The sequence below is a fragment of the Salvelinus fontinalis genome, chromosome 5 (genome assembly GCF_029448725.1).
Source record: "Salvelinus fontinalis isolate EN_2023a chromosome 5, ASM2944872v1, whole genome shotgun sequence".
NCBI lineage: Eukaryota > Metazoa > Chordata > Actinopteri > Salmoniformes > Salmonidae > Salvelinus > Salvelinus fontinalis.
Window position 1 is genome coordinate 24,480,994 of NC_074669.1, and position 24,327 is coordinate 24,505,320.

At 41.9% G+C, this 24,327-nt stretch overlaps 1 protein-coding gene across 1 annotated transcript; it reads right to left on the minus strand.

The window, feature by feature from the left end:
- Nucleotides 1–342: 342 nt before the first annotated feature.
- Nucleotides 343–15,302, minus strand: LOC129855364 (sodium-dependent phosphate transport protein 2B-like). The gene is made up of 13 exons (XM_055922935.1): nt 15,236–15,302; nt 14,332–14,381; nt 14,106–14,225; nt 13,810–13,938; nt 13,266–13,409; nt 12,926–13,037; nt 12,051–12,246; nt 11,675–11,770; nt 9,667–9,787; nt 7,256–7,423; nt 6,864–6,980; nt 6,600–6,724; nt 343–6,480 (listed from the first exon to the last, which is right to left on the minus strand). Exons 2-13 carry the CDS (start codon nt 14,375–14,377, stop codon nt 5,929–5,931), a joined length of 1,926 nt encoding a protein of 641 aa, XP_055778910.1. The 5' UTR covers nt 14,378–14,381; nt 15,236–15,302; the 3' UTR covers nt 343–5,928.
- Nucleotides 15,303–24,327: the final 9,025 nt, after the last annotated feature.

Consider the following 24,327-nt stretch of genomic DNA (forward strand, 5'->3'; position numbering starts at 1 on the left):
AATAAAGCACCCCCAGCCAAATCCTCCCCTAACCTGGACGACGCTGGGCCAATTACGGCCAGTTGTTATACAGCTCAGGATCGAATCCGCGTCTGTAGTGACGCCTCTAGCACTGTGATGTAGTGTCTTAGACAGCTGTGCCACTCGGGAGTCCCCCAAAGGAGAGCTACTACTAGAACAGAACTCTCCTTTGGGGGCCCCTCCTAAACGTCTGTCTGTCCAAGGCCGATCATATGGACAGGCTTATGCTGGTTAACTTACGGTGGTGGAAACTGTACTCAATTGTCATACTTGAGTAAAAGTAAAAAGTAAATTCATCAATCAAACCAGAAGGCACAATTTTTAAAAGATTATTATTTTATGGACAACCAGAGGCACACTCTAACACTCAAGACTTAATTTACAAATGCAGTATTTCTGTTTAGTGAGTCCACCAGATCAGAGACAGTAGAGATGACAATGTGTTATATTAATAGGTGCGTGAATTGGACCACATTGCTGTCCTGCCTGAGCATTCAAAATGTAACGAGTTATTTTGGCTGTCAGGGAAAATGTATGGGAGTAAAAAAGTACATATTCTCTTTAGGAATGTAGTGGAGTAAAAGTTGTCAAAAATATAAATAGTCAAGTAAAGTGCAGATACCCCAAAAATCTACATAAGTAGTACTTCAAAGTATTTTTGCTTAGTTACTTTACAGCACTGTTAACTTACTAGAGATTTTGTCTGAGCAGCGGTCCAGAATCTTGCTTGATTTATTAGTAAGGGTTAGTATCAATCATATCCATAACATTATCCAGAGTAAATATGATGGGTCAGCAACAGTATGAGTATGTGTAGCACTCCTAAAGCCATGCCCAAGGTTTACTGTAAGTTTTTCACAGTTCAATGTCTGTTCTCCGTGTACAATATATATACAAAAGTATGTGGACACCCCTTCAAATTAGTGGATTTGGCTATTTCAGCCACACCGGTTGCTGATAGGTGTAGAAAATCGAGCACACAGCTATGCAATATCCAGAGACAAACATTGGCAGTAGAATGGCGTTACTGAAGAGCTCTGTGACTTTCAATGTGGCATCATCATAGGATGCCACCCTTCCAACAAGTCAGTTTGTCAAATTTCTTCCCTGCTAGAGCTACCTCGGTCAACTGTAAGTGCTGTTATTGTGAAGTGGAAACGTCTAGGAGGCTTAGCCGAGAAGATGGTAGGTCACACTAGCTCACAGAACGGAACCGCCGAGTGCTGTAGAGCGTAGTGCGTAAAAATTGTCTGTCCTCGGATGCAAATTGCCTCTGGAAGCAACATCAGCACAATAACTATTCGTCTGGAGCTTCATGAAATGGGTTTCCATGGCTAAGCAGCCACACACAAGGCTAAGTATAGCAATGCCAAGCTTTGGCTGGAGTTGTGTAAAGCTCGCCTCCATTGGACTCTGGAGCAGTGGAAACGTGTTCTCTGGAGTGATGAATCACGCTTCACCATCTGGCAGTCCGGCGCACGTATCTGAGTTTGCAGATGCCAGGAGAACGCTACCTGCCACAATGCATAATGTCAACTGTAAAGTTTGGTGGAGGAGGAATGTTGGTCTGCAACTTTTTTCCATGGTTCGCGCTAGGCCCCTTTGTTCCAATGATGGGAAATCTTAGAGCTACAGCATACAATGGCATACTAGACGATTCTGTGCTTCCAACTTTGTGGCAACAGTTTGGGGAAGGCCCTTTCCTGTTTCAGCATGACTATGCCCCTGTGCATAAGCAAGGTCCATACAGAAATGGTTTGTCGAGATCTGTGTGTAAGAACTTGACTGGTCTGCGCAGATCCCTGACCTCAACCCTATTGAACACCTTTGGGATAAATTGAATTGGAACACCGACTGCGAGCCAGGTCTAATCACCCAACATCAGTGATCAACTTCACTAATGTTCTTGTGGCTGAATGGAAGCAAGTCCACGCAACAATGTTCCAACATCTAGTGGAAAGCCTTCCCAGAAAAGTGGAGGCTGTTATAGCAGCAAAGGGGTGACAAACTCCATATTAATGCCCATGATTTTGGAATGAGATGATCAAATAGCAGGTGTCCACATACCTTTGGTCATGTAGTGTATGTGTGTCAATGAGGCAGATATGATTGTGTTCTGTGAAACAAACTAATGCCCCACCATACTGTGATGAACATGTAGATACAGTACCTCACTGTTGCTCTCTGATTTTCAGATAAGGACATCGTGTTATGGTGATGTTAGAGCTGGTACTATGTTGGGTAATTTATAGGAACTAAACAGCGGTATAATTTCTAGTATTTCTCCCCTCCCCCCAAAATGAAGATTGATATGACGTTGAATTCTTGGTACTTCATTGCCAACAAGCACTGTGACCAGAGTAATAAATGTGACATTTTGAATTGCTCTCAACCCTACACTTTGTAATAATATTAATATTAATATTCCCACGGGCAAACAATTGTAACCAGAGATTGAGTTAATGCGTGGTCTAAGCTATTCATTAAACCATAGTCTGTAAACTGTCCTTTCATAAAAAAATTGTTAAATTAAATGTGATTGCAAAATTATTTCAAGATTATTGCTATTATTAAAACAGCTGAGTATTTAACTCTTTATCCAATGTTATCACCAGTGCCAGAACTCTCAGAAATAAAAGTGTCAAAGAGCTCTATTCAGTCCCTATCAGTGTACAGCGTGATTGAAATTTAAAGGCAATGTTCCCGCATTCGCGGAGACTGCATTCACGGTAAACGCTGCATATATCCTCAATGGGAAATGACCTTTACATTTCTATCACACAATTTGTAACGCTTAAGTGATCGAATAAAGCCCAAAGTCTCTGTTATCAACTCATTAGATACAGTATCAGCTACCCATTATAACAATTTTCCAATTCTGCAATGTGCTCTCAGAGCATTTTATATCATTCTGTAAGTAAATCCGAGACACTCCATTTAGTATGATATGTTATGTTTCGTATGGTATGTATACATTCTTTGGTCTATGAGACCAGTATGGATTATTATGGATTAATATCTACCCCAAACTAGAAGGCAAAACCCCACCTGACCTGGTTTTAGCGATAAACACATACAGTCTGAAATTATAGATTGAATTGGTAACGTGCAAATGGCCTATTTGAGAAAACATAACAATGATAACCTTGTATTTGGTTTTCTGATCTGCTGCCATTTGTACCAATTGATTTAGTAGTTAACTATAAAGTACTATCACCATGAGTTACTCATGAAGTGCACCTTGGCTTGAGCACCATAGTCAGGACTGGTCTCCCAGGTGAAATATCTATGGGTCAAAGGATGCAGGGCAAAGTCCTGCCCAGGTGGCTACTGTCCAAAAGCACATCAGATACATTTCACATATTACTATCAGTAGTACAGTACCAGTCAAAAGTTTGGACACACCTAATCCTTCAGTGGTTTTTCTTTATTATGACTATTTTCTACATTGTAGAATAATAATGAAGACATCAAAACTATGAAATAACACATATAGTAACTAAAAAAGTCATGTAGTAACTAAAAAAGTCTTAAAAGTAACCTTCTTCAAAGTAGCCACCCTTTGCCTTGATGACAGCTTTGCACACTCTTGGCATTCTCTCAACCAGCTTCACCTGGAATACTTTTCCAACGGTCTTGAAGGAGTTCCCACATATGCTGAGCACTTGTTGGCTGCTTTTCTTTCACTTTGTGGTCCAACTCATCCCAAATCATCTCAATTGGGCTGACGTCAGGTGATTGTGGAGGCCAGGTCATCTGATGCAGCACTCTGTAACTCTCCTTCTTGGTCAAATAGCCCTTACACAGCATGGAGGTGTGTTGTGTCATTGTCCTGTTGAAAAACAAATGATAGTCCCATTAAGCGCAAACTAAATGGGATGGCGTATTGCTGCCGAATGCTGTGGTAGCCATGCTGGTTAAGTGTGCCTTGAATTCTAAATAAATCACTGACAGTGTCACCAGCAAAGCACCCCCACACCATCACACCTCTTCCCTCATGCTTCACGGTGGGAACCTCACATGCGGAGATCATCCGTTCACTTACTCTGCATCTCACAAAGAACCAACAATCTAACATTTGGACTCATCAGACCAAAGGACAGATGTATACTGGTCTAAGTCCATTGCTTGTGTTTTTTGACCCAAGCAAGTCTCTTCTTCTTATTGGTGTCCTTTAGTAGTAGTTTCTTTGCAGCAATTCGACCATGAAGGCCTGATTCATGCAGTCTCCTCTGAACAATTGATGTTGATATGTGTCTGTTGCTTGAACTCCATGAAGCATTTATTTGGGCTGCAATTTCCGAGGCTGGTAACTCTAATGAACTTATCCTCTGCTGCAGAGGTAACTCTGGGTCTTTCTTTCCTGTGGCGGTCCTCACGAGAGCCAGTTTCATCACAGTGCTTGATGGTTTGTGCAACCGCACTTGAAGAAATGTTAAAAGTTCTTGAAATGTTCCTTATTGATTGACCTTCATGTCTCAAAGTAATCATGTCTTAAAGTATTAGTGCCATCTTCTGTACACCACCCCACCTTGTCACAACACAACCGATTGGCTCAAACACATTAAGAAGGAAATAAATTCCCCAAAATAACTTTTAACAAGGCACACCTGCTAATTGAAATTTATTCCAGGTGACTACCTCATGAAGCTGGTTGAGAGAAGTATGGAAAGCTGTCGTCAAGGTAAAGGGTGGCTACTTAGAAAAATCTCAAATATAAACTATATTTTGATTTGTTTTTAACACTTTTTTGGTTACTACGTAATTCTATAAGTGTTATTTCATAGTTTTGATGTCTTCATTATCATTCTACAATGTGGAAAATAGTAAAAAAAAACAACTTTGATTGAGTAGGTGTGTCCAAACATTTGACTGGTACTGTATATATTTATACAACCTCCCATAAACTAGCTACAGCATTAGAGCACAACCCTCCAGGGGTGACCAATTTACTGTATCCTTTAGCTTACATTTATGCATTATCAATCACAGGGCGACAGGTAGCCTAGTGATTAAGAGCGTTGGGCCAGACACCAAAAGTTCTCTGGTTTGAATCCCCGAGCCAACAATAGAAAAATCTGTTGTGCACTTGATGTGCACTTGAGTAAGGTACCTAACCGTAATTGCTCTTGTAAGTTGCTATGGATAAGAGCATCTGCTAAACGTAATGACCAGGTATTGAGTTGCATCCCCCCTACCCCTTTTGCCCTCGGAACAACCTCAATTTGTCAGGGCATGGACTCTACAAGTTGTTGAAAGCGTTCCATAGGGATGCTGGCCCATGTTGACTCCAACGCTTCCCACAGTTGTGCCAAGTTTGCTGGGTGTCCTTTGGGTGGTGGACCATTCTTGATACCCACGGCAAACTGTTGAGTGTGACACACACAGCAGCGTTGCAGTTCTTGACACAAACCAGTGTGCCTGGCACCTACTAGCATACCCCGTTCAAAGGCATTTGAATATTTTGTCTTGCCTATTCACCCTCTGAATGACACACATACACAATCTGTCTCAATTGTCTCAAGGCTTCAAAATCCTTCTTTAACCGGTCTCCTCCCCTTCATCTACACTGATTGTAGTGGATTTAACAAGTCACATCAATAAGGGATCATAACTTTCACCTGGATTCACATGGTCAGTCTATGTCATAAAGAGCAGGGGGGTGCAACTCAATATTAGGAAGGTGTTCCTATTGTTTAGTATACTCAGTGTATATACAGTGGACACTCACTTTTTGGTGATATTATCCTACAAGATGTGCAGTTGCCCTGTTCAGGCTTACACCACATGATACAATATCACCGAAACAGAGACTGGTTAACTCCATAAAGCCAAAGCAAACTTGGAGAATTACAAACATGTTACAAATAGGTTATATATGTCTTACAGATAGATATGGTAACTGCGTTAGAGCTGTGTAGCTTTCATAGTTTCCTTGGAGGTCTCTTGCGGCTCATCGTCTCTGGTTAGGACTGGGTTATCATATATCTCCAGACTCTTCTTCCTCTCCTGCAAACCCTTCTCTTCATCCTCAGTACTCTGGCAGCGCTTGCAGCAGCAGCAGCAGCGAGCGCCGCAGAAGGCCATGCCTGACATCACCACACGGTCCCAGGGGGCCATGGAGTGCAGGGGGCGGGGCAGGAAGTCCCAGTCACGTAGCGCGCTGGGCAGGTACTGAGGACAACGTGCCTGCATCAGGTTAACAACGATGATGAAGATGGCTAGGACAACGATGGGTACGGCCACCCCAACCAGGGCCTGCCAGCCGGCCAGGGAGAGCCCCAGGATGGTCAGGGGCATGAGGAAGAAGCAGAGCAGGAGGTAGATCGCTGCGAACCAACGGTACTTGGCTGTGCGGTTCCCCAGGGCTCTGGCCAAGCGGATGGGGATCCGAGTGAAGGGGATGGGGTACCACAGCAGAATCCCCGCTATGTTGAAGAAGAAATGGCACAGTGCAATCTGGAGAGGAAGAGATGCAAACAGGGTGAGTAAGACTTCAATTGCACTGATGCATATGGGGAGAGTGGACAGAGAGCAATATGAAACTGCCATGAAAATAAATGATTACTACAACAAACCTGCAGTGAGTTGGCTAGTGTTTCTCCAGGAGCAGCCATAGCAGCAAGAATAGCAGTGGTGGTTGTGCCAATATTTGAGCCCAATGTCAGGGGATAAGCTCTCTCAAGGCTAATAACACCAATACCTGTTGGGTAATTGAGAGAACAATCACATGATACTGAAATAATACTTGAGTATATGCTCTCTACATTAGTCAGTAGGTTTGGATACAATTGGAGACAGCTAAAGGTAAGTGGATAGATAGAAGCTAAAAAACTACTCACCAACAAGGGGCGTGATTGCAGAGGTGAAGACAGAGCTGCTCTGGACAATGAAGGTCATTCCTGCTCCGACCATGATGGCAATGTAACCAGTGACCCAGCCAAAGGGGAAAGGGAAGTCTGAACAGACAAGACACAGCAGGTTAAGCATTTGCTTGGCGACCACAGTGAACGTTAGGATTACTTTCAACATCAACATCAAAGTGACTGTATGGATCACAGCACAGTTGTACTTGATCTTGGTCCAGAGCACCTGAGGTGACCTTCAAGCTGCAGCGTGGCTTTACCAGTGTTGCTCATCAAACATCAAGATGTACCACTGCTGACTATCAAACAGGATGTATGTTCTACCAGCATTCTGAATAGATTGAAAAGATAGCCAAATGTCTGCTCACCTGTGTTGAGCACCTTCTTGATGACCACAGCCACCTGTCCCTTAAGCATGGAGTTGAGCAGCTTGACAATGAGGATGAGGCAGGTACAGAGGATGAGCAGGGATAGGGCCAGCAGAATGAGGCCCACAGCCAGGTCAGGCAGGTTAGCATAAACAAAGATATGGTTGCCTGCATGGGAAGATGCCAAATATTATTGAAGATTTAAATGGGACAAAGGGGCAATAACAATAATAGATTAGAGAGAAGGTAATTAAACTTTAGTGAGATTAGAAAGAAGGTAATAAATGTAGGCCTCCCGAGTGGCGCAGTGGTCTAGGGCACTGCATCGCAGTGCTAGCTGCGCCACCAGAGTCTCTGGGTTCGCGCCCAGGCTGGGCTGGGTTCGCGCCCAGGCTCTGTCGCAGCCGGCCGCAACCGGGAGGTCCGTGGGGCGACGCACAATTGGCATAGCGTCGTCCGGGTTTGGCCGGTAGGGATATCCTTGTCTCAGTATGTGAAAATGTAATAAAATGTATGCACTCTACTGTAAGTCGCTCTGGATAAGAGCGTCTGCTAAATGACAAAAAAATGTTTTTAAAAATGTAGTGATTTTAGAGAGAAGGTAAAACGATTAGTGAGAAGGTCAGTTTTCGGTCCTGACATGACTTCCACAGATTTTATGGAATAGATAGGAAGAATGGTAATCGCACTCCACACTGCCCTTTCTCACCTGGACTAAAGGAACACCTACGTGAGAATGCTGTTCATTGACTACAGCTCAGCGTTCAACACCATAGTGCCCACGAAGTTCATCACTAAGCTAAGGACTCTGGGACTAAACAACTCCCACTAAAACTGGATCCTGGACTTCCTGATGGGCCGCCCCCAGAGTAGGCAACAACACATCTGCTACGCTGATCCTTAACACTGGGGCCCATCAGGGGTGTGTACTTAGTCCCTTCCTGTACTCACCGGTTCACCCACGACTGCGTGGCCAAACACAACTCCAACACCATCATTAAGTTTGTTGACGACACAACAGCGGTAGGCCTGATCACCGACGACGATGAGACAGCCTATAGGGAGGAGGTCAGAGACCTGGCAGTGTGGTGCCAAGACAACAACCTCTCCCTCAATGTGAGCAAGACTAAGGAGCTGATCGTGGACTACAGGTAAAGGTGGGCCGAACAGGCCCCCAATAACATCGACAGGGCTGTAGTGGAGCGGGTCGAGAGTTTCAAGTTCTTTGGTTTCCACATCACCAACGAACTATCATGGTCCAAACATACCAAGACATTCGTGAAGAGGGCACGACAAAACCTTTTCCCCCCCAGGAGACTAAAAATATTTGGCATGGGTCCCCAGATCCTCAAAAGGTCCTACAGCTGCACCATTGAGAGCATCCTAACCGGTTGCATCACCGCCTGGTATGGCAACTGCTCTGCATCTACAGGAGGTAGTGTGAATGGCCCAATACATCACCGGGGCCAAGCTTCCTGCCATCCAGAACCTATATCATAGGCAGTATCAGAGGAAAGCCCATAAAATTGTCAGAGACTCCAGTCACCCAAGTTATAGACTGTTTTCTCTGCTACCGCACGGCAAGTGGTACCTGAGCGCCATGTCTAGGACCAAAAGGCTCATCAACAGCTTCTACGCCCAAGCCATAAGACTGCTGAACAATTCATAAAATCACCACTGGACAATTTACATTGACACCCCCGCCCCTCCCTTTTGTACACTACCTCGTTATCTTTATACTTATATTGTTACTTTTTATTATTACTTTTTATTTCAGTCTACTTGGTAAATATGTTCTTCTTCTTAAACTGCACTGTTGGTTAAGGGCTTGTAAGTAAGCATTTCATGGTAAAGTCTACAGTTGTTGTATTCGGCGCATGTGAAAAATAAAGTTGGATTTGATTTGATTAGTCAACATGTTTTTTTCCCCCATAGCTTCTACACTTAGCTCTGACATGTGGTGACCCAATGTAGGGGGTTACATTACAACAGGATTTGGTCCAAGTCATAATGAGAGCAGTGAACCTTTCCCTTGTATTGATTGACTGATTTCAGATCCAAGCGTACAGGTATTAATTTTGATTGCCTGTGTCAGACTTGGGAGCGCTGGCCCGTCATTTGGCCTTGGGCCACTCAGGTGCTTCAGCTGGCCAGGATGAATGGGCCTTTTGAGCAGGTGGAGAGGGTGGGGGAGGGTATTTGAGCAGGCAGAGGGGGTGAGATGAGGATATGTGCCGAGTCACTTTATAGACTGAATGGAAGTCATTGTCCTTGTATCATGTGGTCTTTTCTGGCAGTGGGGGTGGGATTCAGGTTTCACAGAATTTTGGTTTAGCGTATCTGGCAATTCAAATTGCTCTGTAAAGACCTTTGTAGGGTCATGGGCTGTTCAGTGATTGTGCTGTACTTACATCTCTCTAGATTGATTGTTTCAGTGACATTTATCTGGGTAAATGTCTTGTTGCCTTCCACCCAACAGAGGGCACCGGTCGTGCAATTGGCAGCTGAGGGAACTGTTATATTCACAAGAGTCTAAAACAGAAGAGATTAAAAACAACGATGATCTATTATATTGACCAGATAGTCCAGTGAGCGCTCTAACAATGAAAATGCATCTCCTCGAAGATGGAATGCAGGCAGGAGGAGGCGTGATCTTGTGAGCCCATTCTAGCCTATGAGAGGGCAGATACGCATGTGAACAACAGGCACAACTCCGATATAAAGTCGTTTCTTTCAAGGTTGCTGAAATGCCGCAGGTGTCCACTTATATCAGTGCATTCGTAACAACCTAACCATTACGAAATGTGTATTTGATCAAATAAGCCTCACGTAGCAAATTAGCAAGGACTTTTTCAACCCTCTCTCATTGATCTCCATACAAAAATTCCTTATTTTCATGGACAAATTTTGGTCGGAGTAAACCCTCTCGCTTCGCCTCTTCCTCTCTGATAAAACACAAGCCAATACAGATAAAAGGCACAGTAATTATGGCTATCACTAAGTAATTAAAACCTATGGAAACAATGACCTTAATGACATTATGACTAGTAAAGAAGCAGAATTTTATTAAGAAAGTACCACCTTCATGATGACATGATATAGTATCAGTAAGGCACTGGAACTTATAAGTAGAATAACTCTGGCCAAACTACAAGATCTATCAAACATTAACCCTGAGAAGAGAGCTTAAGAGATAGCACTCTCACGTATACTACAAGTTATCTTGTTTTTACTGTCGGAAAACTCGTAAATCATCAATCATCACAAACTTATAAAAATAGCCCATTGTTTGACTATCTGATTAGTAATTGCTGGTCATTGGAGGCTGCTGAGGGGAGGACGACTCATAATAATGGCTGGAACTGTTCTGCCTGCGGCTATGGAACCCTGACCTGTCCACCGGACGTGCTACCTGTCCCAGACCTGCTGTTTTCAACTCTCTAGAGACCGCAGGAGCAGTAGAGATACTCTTAATGATCGGCTATGAAAAGCCAACTGACATTTACTCCTGATTATTATTTGACCATGCTGGTCATTTATGAACATTTGAACATCTTGGCCATGTTCTGTTATAATCTCCACCCGGCACAGCCAGAAGAGGACTGGCCACCCCTCATAGCCTGGTTCCTCTCTAGGTTTCTTCCTAGGTTTTGGACTTTCTAGGGAGTTTTTCCTAGCCACCGTGCTTCTACACCTGCATTGCTTGCTGTTTGGGGTTTTAGGCTGGGTTTCTGTACAGCACTTCGAGATATTAGCTGATGTACGAAGGGCTATATAAAATAAACTTGATTTGATTTGAACCGAGCTAATGGAATGACATGTATTTGATACCATTCCACTCCAGCCATTACCACAAGTCCGTCCTCCCCAATTAAGGTGCCACCAACCTCCCGTGTTGCTGGTGTGACAGGCAGTGTTGGGGAGTAGTGAACTACATGTAGTTTAACAAGTAATTTAATTACATTTTGCAGTAGCTTGGCGGTAGTAGAACTATATTCAAATCTAGGTAGTGTTTTCTGTAGTAAATTACTTTATTGCCATCTAACTGTGTAACTAGCTACTGGAACTACACACTACTTTTTTTGCTAAAAGAAAATAAAGTGAAGTACGCAATCATTTCCTTTCTCGTTCTGCATCAGACCTCTCTAATTCTCACATGAAACATATCTTTGTGTTCAATAGGCTAAATTACACATTCTGTTATTATGACCCCAAAGTGATCTGTCTTGCAATTTGTATAGATTTACATATAATAATTTGTCAATAAGTCGTTTTCAAAGTACATTTAGTTCAGCAAACTATATTTTTCTTAAGGGTAGCTTTAATGTAGCTTAACTTCTTCCAGTGTGAAGTAATTGGCAGCTTGGTAAACTATATTTTCAGAGTACCTTCCCCAACACGTTTATCTAAACGTCTTACCGTGCTTTTCTCTGTTTTGCACCAGATTTTGATCAAACTCTTGTTTCTGGCTGCTGGGTCACCGGTGGCAATGTCACTGATTACATTTTTGTCCAGCTAGAGGAAAATAAAGGTTTCAGACTAGTTAATGAACCTACTAAACTTCTTCATCAACTCAAATGTAATATTAAGCAGATGTTTCATAAATGTTTCGGACATGTTTCAGGGTTGTATAGGTACTGTATCTTGCTAGCTATATAAATACATTTTAATAACTTTCACTTCTCATATTGCGTATTTTGCTTTATAAGGTGAATTAGTCAAGCTAATGTGATCCACCTCACATTTAATATAGGGATTAATCACATGAATTGCGATGGTAAAATGCTGATCCTACCTCTATGATGGCATCGGTGAGAGGGTCGGTGATGACGTTGAGCAGGTCAGGGGTGTTGTTTCCCCCCTGGATGTTGAAGGAGTCGATGACGATCTTGGTGAGTTTGTACAGGACACCAGTAGCTGCCTCTAGAGGCAGCAGGACCAGCACAGACAGCCAGTTGAAGAAGTCGTGCACGGTCGCCCCAGCAAACGCCCTGGAGGAAATAACACTAGGTTACACAGCTCACAATTTACCAAGCTTGATATTTTATTTCCCAGAAAAGTTGCTCATTACCAACCAGCAAATTACAATGTTTTTTTATGGTCCAAAATTGTGAAGTATACTTCTATCACTTGAGGCTGTTTAGAAATGTCTTGAGCTGACTGACAGACGTTTTGCTATGGCTGTATTCATCAATCGAGCAAGAAGGCAATATTTTGAATAATGTAGGCATGTCCATGTACAAATTTAATGATATCATAGGGAATTGACCTTCTTTATTACTTTACCCAAAATATCATGACATTAGTGATAGTCAAAATGTGTAAAATTTGTGAATGTATAAATCAACATTTTGTCCATTTAAACAGCCTGTGTCCAATCCGCTGTGAAAATGGTGCTTTCTCTTGGTTCTACTGACGTGCTTTGTGTCTGTATCTGACGTAAAAAAGGGTTGAACTTCCACACAAAATTGCTTTACTTATTTTAGGTTGAAGGAGGTGTGTAGGTCACATTCTTTATCGTACAGCAATAGATATATAAACGCCTGCTCAATAAGAATCCAATTAAATCAGTCATTTAAATACATTATCAGTAACTACCAGTGAATATAATGCCTGACTTCAAGCAGTGTAGTGTTATGAATCTTTAGAAAGTTACTCAGTTAGATGTACCTGCGGAACTCATTTCTGTCCCCTGCCTGCATCATGGCCACAATGGTGTTGGTGACTGAGGTTCCAATGTTGGCTCCCATAATGACTGGCACTGCAGACTGGACCTCCAGCACTATGATAAAGATACAGAGTAAGTTTGTGTGTGTGTGTGTGTGTGTGTGTGTGTGTGTGTGTGTGTGTGTGTGTGTGTGTGTGTGTGTGTGTGTGTGTGTGTGTGTGTGTGTGTGTGTGTGTGTGTGTGTGTGTGTGTGTGTGTGTGTGTGTGTGTCCCATGTGTACTTGTATGTGTGTGTGTGTGTGTGTGTGTCCCATGTGTACTTGTATGTGTGTGTATACTCACATCCAGAAGACACCATGCTGACCACAATAGAGGAGGACGTGCTAGAACTCTGGACTAACACTGTGACCAGCACTCCAATCACCAGGCCGGCCACAGGGTTGGACAGCACCGCATTGTCCTGGAAGATATCCCCAGCTGCCTTACCTATGCAGACACAGCGTAAAGGTAAGGCCAAATTCAGCATGAAAACGTTCCATAAACGCTTCCATATCCATAAACATCCCATATTTAGATATTTTTTTTATGGAATGACAGGACAATTGTAATTGTGAATAATATTGCGTAACGTCATCAACATGAGAATATTAGAGTATCATCAAATTAGTAGAGTTAAAACCTAAGAAGTGACAAATACAGTAGGTCCTTATCAGGACCTGGTTGACAACAAACATACGCTTTTATACTTTGATTTGATTTTGACTCTATATTATATCATATGATTGGATTGGATTTTGTGCATCAACAAAAATTCAGTAAGATATGAAACCATAATATTCATTTTGTCAACTCTGACAGAGAGAGAAAGAGCAGGGTTTAATGTTACCTCCAACTAGCTGGAAAGCAGAACTCAGGACGTCTAGAGAGCAAACGAACATGTAGAGAAATCCAACCAGCAGAATGAACTTGACAATCGCAGTCAGAACCCGCATAACCTTCCCTTTGGTATCCAACTCTGTTTCCAAAGAGAGAGATGAGACTGGATGAGGAACCAGATTTTGGTTGGTGTAGTCACACAGCTTCTCACTTAAAACGCCTACATGTTTATCTCAGTGAAGGGTAAAGAAGTGCACTTTGTTAGGAATAGGGTGCCATTTGAGAAACAACCATATTCTATCTCACCTGACCACTTGAGTCCATTGTCCTGCAGTTCAGGGAGGTTCCAGGGGTCATCCTCATACTTGTCCTCTGTAGAATATGCTGGCAGGACGACTGAGTCTTTGGGTGCCGTATCTGCATCATCTGTGAGATTAGGATAATTGTGAGGGGATGTTGCCTCTGTGTGTGGTGCTGCCTGGTGATGAGGTATGGATGTCATAGATAGCAAGGAGTAGCCAACTGTACATACCAAGAGTGGGAGAAGAGGTATCTCTGACTCCTGGACGAGGAGCCATTGCCCTACGGCAAATATGATGTACTTTACTTTGAGGTAAACCATGAAGAACGTGTACTGTGGCAAACCATCAAAGTATATCGGAATAAGGCTAAACAGATTAATTCTTCTTGAATTAATCTATTATATATAATTATTATTATTATTCTCAGAGGAAACAAAAACACAGTCCTTTTATATTGAACCCTCTATTAAAGAGTTCCTGAAATGTTTATTTGTTCATCCTCCAATGCATAGCCAAGCAATCTTGTGTCTGTCACAAGATGTTACAAAAAAATGAGAATTTCTCCTTTCAATTATGGTAAATTATTCCATGGGAATAACTCATCGTGATGTTGCTTTTCACGTCCACATTGATAAAGTCCACAGAGACATACAAATATGACTGTCAGCTAGGGGCCTACTATCCTCAAGAAAACCGTAAGAAAAGTGTAATCAGTAAACCTCTCTAAGTTCTTATTTTCCAAGGATCAAATTGAGTTATCTCAAACAACAATAGGCTACAATAGTGGCAAAATAGGCATTCTACTAGGCTAACTAATACGATGAATACCAATTATTCTAATAATAACAATACTAGTTATTATCATCGTTATCTGGGCAACATTTGACAAAAAAAAGAAAGCAGGTAAAAACTGCACAAAATAGCACCCTTGAGAACAAGCTCGGCCAGTCATTGGCACCAAACTGTGTGTGAAGCTGAGTGTCAACAAAAATAATAAGCATTGAGGCTATAAGCACATAAAGCTATAGGTAACAATTCTTAACATATCTTTGTTTGTTGTGATTTTGTTTTGTTGCTATATTACTTGAATTTGTCTTGTTTCTAATGTGGAGTATCAAGGGTAGTAATACGCACCTGAAGTGGAGGAGTAGGCTTTTGCAGCAGTCCTTATGAAAAGGGGAATTCACTTGAGCTACCTGGCTACCTGGAGAGGTCCTGCATGCTGCTTATATAGCGCAGGGGCGGGAAAACCCGCTTCAACCTGACTGTTCAAAGTCCGTGGCAAAAAGGGCTCTCTGACAGTAAGTGACCTTACCTTTGCATCCACAGTGAATGTAGGCCAGGCAACATCAAATGATCAGTGTATGACGGAATATTACTACTCTGGCATGGGTTTTTAAAATGTTGTTTTCACTAGGTAAAAAGTAGGCTAATGACTGTCATAAACTTCTTTTTTTGCTGGATGAGAGTAGCCTCAGTCAATCTCAGAACAGGCCAAAAAGAAAAATAGCAAATTAACTAGGCCTAACCAAATAACCTTGATGATTTCAAAATGTTTTCTAAAAAAAAGGCCAGTCTATTAGAATATTTGCACTTTGATTGAGAATAGACTAGGGTCGGCCTATTCAAATAACGGAAATTATACACGTTTTCACAAATGCTTTGCAAATTTAATTCAAACCTTATACAGGTGTAGCCTATCCAGAATGTATTTTTATTTTTATTTTTTAAATCATTTGAGTGGGTCAGCTGGCACATTTGTGGGTAATGTTCTCTATTTCTCTTCTGAATGGAGGAAAGCTGCTCTCTGGTGGTAGCTTGTGGAAAGTGTATAAGCTACCCAGTTCCCAGTAAGAAGTCTCTGTGGGTTAAGCCAAATCATTAACAACTATTATAGAAAAGAACAACAGTATCATGTGTTGTGCGTTAATCTATTCCTAAGATCGACATAGGCCTACTTTATCATGTTTTCAACCACAGGACCATACACTTTAATATATCATAGATGGGCCTATCATCTGATTAATGTGTGATATGGCTTGGCTTGTTCATGACTATAAGATAGATACTACTATCATGGTGACACTTGTATTATGGCTCTGACAGTATGTGACAGTTGAATAACCTGAATCACACAGGAGTGAAGGGTTTAACTGTCATTATCACATGGTTATAACAGTCTAACACAACTGAGGAAAGGAGCATCTAAAACATTATAGTCTTACAATACCTCTCTATGTTCAAATTTAATATATTATGCCATAGACGATGCATAAAAGATGGCTTATCAAATCTCTCTCTCGCTCGCTCGCTCACTCACTCACTCACTCACTCACTCATTCACTCACACTTACACTTACAAACACAAACATTTGTTTTCCTATATTTGTATATATATAAAGATATAGGACTTCTGGTCCCCACAAGGATAGTAAAACTAAAACACACACACACACACACACACACACACACACACACACACACACACACACACACACACACACACACACACACACACACACACACACACACACACACACACACACACACACACACACACACACACACATATATATATATACATATCCACACACGTACTCATGCGCACACTTTGACCAATCTACTGTATCTTTATGATACTGATAACACAGCATATTACTTTTGAAAGTAAAGGAACAAATATTATTTTATGTCTTGGTAAATGATTATACAGATATCATCATAATTCTTTGTTATTCTTAGAGAGCAATAAAATGATGCCATAAAAATGGTGTGCCAGCATGTAAACAGGTTCATTGGGTTTGTGGAAAGGGCACCAAACTATCATCTAAGAATTTGCATTTTGATCAACGAAAACCACCCTACTGGACTTAAGACTAGGGATATGAAAAGAGAACTGCAGCTACATTTTCCTGCATGTTGTACAGTAAAAAGAAATAAAAAATAAACAAACACATATCAAATCAACATTCAATATTGGTTGATATTTGATTGACTTGTCATTAAGTAGCAGCTGGTACCTTGCGTCAATTGTTGATTTTTGAAGAAATCTAAGTAAAATTTGGAAAAACATTTGTTTATTATTGCATGTTGCAGAGAGGAAGGCTATAGTGTATTTAGGATAAGGTATCCATGTCCTTGTTTGTGCCATCATACACTTAGTATACAAAACATTAACACCTGCTCTTTCCATGACATTCCAGGTGAAAGCTATGATCCCTTATTGATGTCACTTGTTAAATCCACTCCAATCAGTGTAGATGAAGGGGAGGAGACAGCTTAAAGAAGGATTTTTAAGCCTTGAGACAATTAAGACATGGATTGTGTATGTGTGCCATTCAGATGGTGAATGGGCAAGACAAAATATTTAAGTGCCTTTGAATGGGCTATGGTAGTAGGTCCCAGGCGCAGAGGTTTGTGTCAAGAACTGCAATGCTGCTGGGTTTTTAACGCTACACAGTTTCCCGTGTTTATCAAGAATGGTCCACCACCCAAAGGACATTCAGCCAACATGACACAAATGTGGGAAGCATTGGAGCCAACATGGGCCAGCATTCTTGTGGAACGCTTTCTAAGCCTTGTAGTGTCCATGCTTTGTAGAGTCCATACAAGTGTAGTTCAGTTCAAAGCTACATGCCACACAATTCATTGGCGACTGATTTGTGATTAATGGCTATTGTAATTCCTAGCCACACAACTAACCAACTCCCAATCAATTGAAAATGCTCAATCAAGGTTATTCCCAGTTACGGATTTTTTTTCTTCTTCCTCTTGCTTACGATTTCTTTTTTGCTTTTGATAATGTTATTTTCTATATATAGTATTAAATAGTAAAGACATTTAAAAATGTCTTAAATAATGGTATTAACAACTATTTTGACTCTAATAACAAAATGTTTTGGTTGGACAGCATACCGTTATCTGTTTTGATCTGACATCTGAAATTGAATTAGCAAAAAACAAGCTTTTGCTGATGCTCTTGCCCCAAAATATTGCTCTGGCTTCATAAGTAACTTTAACATTTTAATGCTTGACTATACAGTATCATAAGCAACTGCAACATTTACCTCCAAATCTTAGATTTACGGGGACCAAGCACAACAAATATTGCCTCAGACTTTCTTATCTGTAGTCCGATGACATCATACAGTGGCTAGGACAGTAACTAACATTCTTATCATGATGTCATGGTGATGCCCATTGCCCACTGATGAGAATGTCATAAATAAATACAGCTTATCACATTAGTTTAATCACTATCTCACAGATTATTACTATCACTACAGAAACACAAATAATACAGACACCGGTATGATAATTGCCCCTGGTAGGTTTTATAGTTTATCTTCCATTACAGGTGATTAGTGTTGCGGTGTTCACCTCCTATATATGCTCCTATGTGGGGAATAATGACCAGATATGCCTAATGTAAGTGTGACAGTTACCTTTGAGCTTGATTCGAATGAAGTTAAAATGTCTCAATCAGTAAGACTTTCACTTTGTCAGTATCTTTTTAAAATGTACGTTCTATGTTAAGGACTGGCACCGGCAGACTTATCCCATCCCAGATCCTGTTCTCTCAAAAACGATAGTGTTTGAACTTTATTGGTTGCAAATATATTTTTGATTACATACTAGGTCAAGGATACGCCTCTTAGTTTGATTATGACACAATTAAAGCTTTAAAATCAAGTTGTAAGGACCGATGACGACGGAGATGAGAAGCAGGTAAAGACAGAGGGGATTGAGTCCAGGTGAGTCCAATAATCACTGATGCACGTGGCGGGGAAAGGCAGGTGTGTGTAATGATGATTGCAGGAGTGCGCAATGCTGGGGAGCGGGGGAAGAGCGGGAGCATGCGTGACTGTACCCCCCCCGGGTCACCACTCGGCATCCCACCTGGGTGAGCCTGATGGGCCGGCCGAGGCACGGGTGCTGGGCAAGCCGGCTGGGAGTAAATCTCCAACGAACCGGCAGAGGCGTGAGAGCCTGGCGAGCCGGCTGAGGCATAAGAGCCTGACGATCCGGCTGAGGCATGAAGGCCTGTTGATCCCGCTGAGGCGTGGGAGCCCGATAATCCGGCGGAGGCGTAGCAGCCTGACGAGCTGGCTGGGCGTGAAAACCTGACAATCCGGCTAAGGCCTGATGTGGGATGGGCGCCTTCCGAGCAAACCGGGGCAAGAAACCTCTCGAGCCAGCTAGGGCGTGACAGTCCGATGAGCTGGCTTAGGCACCCCCGGTTCCATCGGTGTCGGGTCCTGTCAGCACTCCCTGATGCTTCGTATGATGGCTTTTGCATTCTGTAAGGACCGATGCCGGAGAGATGAGAAGCAGGTACGGGGAGTCAAACATTTAATCGGGAACAGACATAGAACAAGACAGGAACAGTGTCAGCACACAGGTAACCAAGGACATACGACAATCAATGCAGAAGCAGGGAATAGAGTGGGGAACCAGACAGATATAGGGGAGGTAATGACAGAGGTGATTGAGTCCAGGTGAGTCCAGTAATCGCTGATGCGCATGACGGAGGGAAGGCAGGTGTGTGTGATGATGCTGGGGAGGGGGGGAAGAGCGGGAGCAGGCGTGACACAAGTGGCAAGTTGTATGCCTAGGGAGTGATTATTTTGAAGTGCCCTCTCAGTGTTAATCCTCCAGGCAATGTACAGTATTCAAATGTTTGTAGACTGTCCCACGATAAACGCCCTTGCACTATTCTGAGTGCACACATGATTTCAATTTCAAGGACCACTTCAAAAAGAAAGTTACACACTCTACATATTTTAAAATGTGAAGGGTGAAGTGTCTGTTGAGTGTCTCCCTATAATACACATACTTTTACACAGGGTTAATGACAAACAGGTAACATCAAGTACTACAGAAACCTTTTCGTGTGAGTGTGTTTTACAATTCATCCAGTCATTTATTAACCATGGATACTGATGCAATTAGTTTTTTCCATTTGACTTAAGGAGTCCCACATTCTGTGGGAGGTACAGCTGAGCTGTGGCATAACCTTTACCCTTCATGGATTGGCCCTCCACCCACGCTCTAATAAAATCTTTATTTGAGAGGATTAAAACTGAAATTACTATATGATCATTTACAATAAAGTGTGCTGAAAAGTTACCTTGCTCAACATTTTTGGCATGTAATGATCTATTTTTCTAAGAGGTATAATGAAATTATATATTCAAAATAGCATTCCATCTGAAATCGTCTTATTTAATTTCTCCGGTAATGTACTATTATGGAATGGTGGTTAATGATTGCCCAGAGGGCCTTTGAGTTGACACTGCATAGTTATCTGTCAGCTGCACTGGCACTGTAGTCCAGGCAGGGTGAGAGAGTTTGCCTCCTTATCACCAGGGGCCACCAAGCCCCATAGTACTCCATTAGTTGTCTATAAAGCCATAAACACTCTCAGCTGCTAGAACTCGTCTCAACTAGTTCACCCTGAGAGGCTGTGGAAAGAAAGGCGGTATCTGCAGTCAAGGTCACCATGAAGGCCTACCACGCTGCCTTGGAATGATGGAAAACAATTTAGCCGTATCAGCACGCACAGTCACTCTGTGAACTCGACAGAATTCCTCCCTCTTCATTTACCTTTTCAGCTTTGGGATTAAAGGTCAACTGCCTCTTAGAACCTTCTCTGGTTTGAAATGGCCTTGGTGGCATGGATTTGAGTCAGAAATTGTGTCAAATTTGACTACGAAGTGTAAATAGGATAATTTTGGTCAGTCTTGTCCAAAACAAAGTTTTGTAAGTGAGTTCGTCAAGACTTACTGGAGGGTTCGGTATGGATTAAGATGATGCCCACTTACTTGCCCATTGCCCACCAGCACTCCATCAGCTGTGTGTGCACTATCCAATCGTAGCAGCCAGAACCTCCAGACAGTGAGACAGACGTTCACATTATGTAGTGCCTCAGACTTGTTTACTTAAGACAACATGTCGCCAATGTTATATTGAAATAACCCTTGGCTTTAAGCCCTTTATGGAGTGGTAACTTGCTGATGTGCTTGATAGTGTCAATCACTCGAGTCTGCCACTTTTTGGTGAAAATGGAGGATTGAGACGATCAGAGCACACTTGTATACCAACTGCAACTTGTCAATATTCCAAACCCATTCACAAGCATCTTGTGTCCCCCCGCGACCTGTAAAAAAGAAAACGTCACCGAAGCACAAACGTTGCCACTCGTCACAGACTTAATGAGCGGATTGTGGCTTGGCTGCGCAATGTGCCTGCTAGCTACTACTTTCTAGCTTTATTGACAAACACAGAGTTGGAACTTCGCTAGCTAGCAAGTGATTTTGGGCACTGATAAACAGTGTGTAAATTTACGATAGTTTGACAGCTTGCAGATGACGAAGTTGTAGACATGTTATTATTCTCAGAAATCAGTCCTGAGGGCGCAGACAGACCTTCCCGACTTGATAGTGCACTGACTAGTTTTATTGTACATGTTTTTACTTGAGAAATACTGCACCAAACACCTTAGCTAGATGTACATTTGTGTGACTAAGACCTATTGAGCAAAAACGTCTAAATTAATGACAGATTTCTTGATTTATTTTAGATTAATTCTGACTATTTTAAGGAAGTGACTATATGGTTACTATGGTGACTCGGGAGGGACAAACAACATAACACTCCCACATCATACCACACCCCCCAAGACAACTCTTGTTTGATTTCTGTCATGGCCACTAGCATTTCTTAATGAGTTATCTTCAAAACTTGTCCAAATCAGGAAGTGCATCCTCCCTTTAAGGTTTATGAAAATCCTTCTGTACCATAATATCAAACCATATTAATATACTGAATGTGAAGCTGAGCTAACATTCATGTTGTTCATGCACTCTGTCGGATGTGCTGTGACAATTTCAAACTGTGGACTGGCAGCATCATCCTAAACAGTAGGGAGTCCCCACACGGTGACAGTAGTTTACTAGGTTAACTATTTACAACACTATCACTGTACTTGCCAGTCTCATACGGATTACAGTCCTTAACACTTTTTTGAATCAAAATATTCTGAGAGCAGTGGTGATTTTAGCATGCAAATCTTGGTGTAAAAGAAATGACAAGAAGTGGGATGCCAGCAAAGCCACTACACAACACAACACTAAACAATACATTAATTGCACTATAACGGTGACAAACGCTGCCCACAAACTGTTAGGGCCTACATAAAGCTGTTCCAACAGCAGTCCCAACATCTTACCACTGCTACACCTGACTATCGGGGGAGCCTTGTCTGGCAGCGAAACAGTTCATTCAGCCTCATTTATTGCCTTTTAAATAAACATAGCTGATATGGTTGACTTACTGAAGCAAATGTGGTTTCTAATGACAATTTAGATGTACAAACTATGGCATAAGGGGACGACAAGCGGATAAGAGGCCATCTGTAATTTCGATTAAGATATTAATGAGTGAGCTAGGATGGACGTAGTCAATATAACTATTTTTAATTTCGTTATTTCACCTTTATTTTACCAGGTAGGCCAGTTGAGAACAAGTTCTCATTTACAACTGCGACCTGGCCAAGATAAAGCAAAGCAGTGCGACAAAAGCAACAACAACACAGAGTTACACATGGGATAAACAAACAGTCAATACAGTCAATAACACAATAGAACAATCTATATACAGTGTGTGCAAATGAAGTAAGGAGGTAAGGCAATAAATAGGCCATAGTAGCGAAGTAATTACAATTTAGCAAATTAACACTGGAGTGATAGATGTGCAGATGATGATGTGCAAGTAGAAATACTGGTGTGCAAAAGAGCAAAACAAGTCAATAAAAACAATATGGGGTAGGTAGTTGGATGGGCTATTTACAGATGGGCTGTGTACAGTTGCAGAGATCGGTGAGCTGCTCAGATAGCTGATGCTTAAAGTTAGTGAGGGAGATATGTCTCTAACTTCAGTGATTTTTGCAATTCGTTCCAGCAGAAAACTGGAAGGAAAGGTGGCCAAAGGGTGTGTTGGCTTTGGGGATGACCAGTGAGATATACCTGCTGGAGCGCGTGCTTCGGATGGGTGTTGTTATGGTGACCAGTGAGCTGAGAAAAGGCGGAGCTTTACCTAGCAAAGACTTATAGATGACCTGGAACCAGTGGGTCTGGCGATAAATATGTAGCGAGGGCAAGCCGACGAGAGCATACAGGTCGCAGTGGTGGGTGGTATATGGGGCTTTGGTGACAAAACGGATGGCACTGTGATAAACTGCATCCAGTTTGCTGAGTAGAGTGTTGGAGGCTATTTTGTAAATGACATCGCCGAAGTCGAGGACCAGTAGCATAGTCAGTTTTACGAGGGTATGTTTGGCAGCGTGAGTGAAGGATGCTTTGTTACGAAATAGGAAGCCGATTCTAGATTTAATTTTGGATTGGAGATGCTTAATATGAGTCTGGAAGGAGAGTTTACAGTCTAGCCAGACACCTAAGTATTTGTAGTTGTCCACATATTCTAAGTCAGATCCGTCCAGAGTAGTGATGCTAGTCGGGCGGGGGGTGCGGGCAGCGATCGGTTGAAGAGCATGCATTTAGTTTTACTAGCGTTTAAGAGCAGTTGGAGGCCACGGAAGGAGTGTTGTATGGCATTGAAGTTAATTTGGAGGTTTGTTAAACCTGTCTGGGACGGGGGTTCCGCTAGCGGAACTCCTCCCACATTCCACTGAAAAGGCAGAGCGCGAATTTCAAAAAAAATATATTTTTTAAAATATTTAACTTTCACACATTAACAAGTCCAATACAGCTAATGAAAGATACAGCTCGTGTGAATCCAGCCAACATGTCCGATTTTTAAAACGTTTTACAGGGAAGACACAATATGTAAATCTATTAGCTAACCACCTTAGCAAAAGACACCATTTTTTCTTTGTCCACCAACACCACTAGCTATCACCAATTCGGCCAAATAAAGATACTGATAGCCACTAACCAAGAAAAAACTCATCAGATGACAGTCTGATAACATATTTATGGTATAGGATAGGTTTTGTTAGAAAAATGTGCATATTTCAGGTATAAATCATAGTTTACAATTGCACCCACCATCACAACTCGACTAGAATAAATACAGAGAGCAACGTGTATTACCTAATTACTAATCATAAAACATTTCTTAAAAATACACAGCGTACACTAATTGAAAGACACAGATCCTGTGAATACAGACAATATTTCAGATTTTCTAAGTGTCTTACAGCGAAA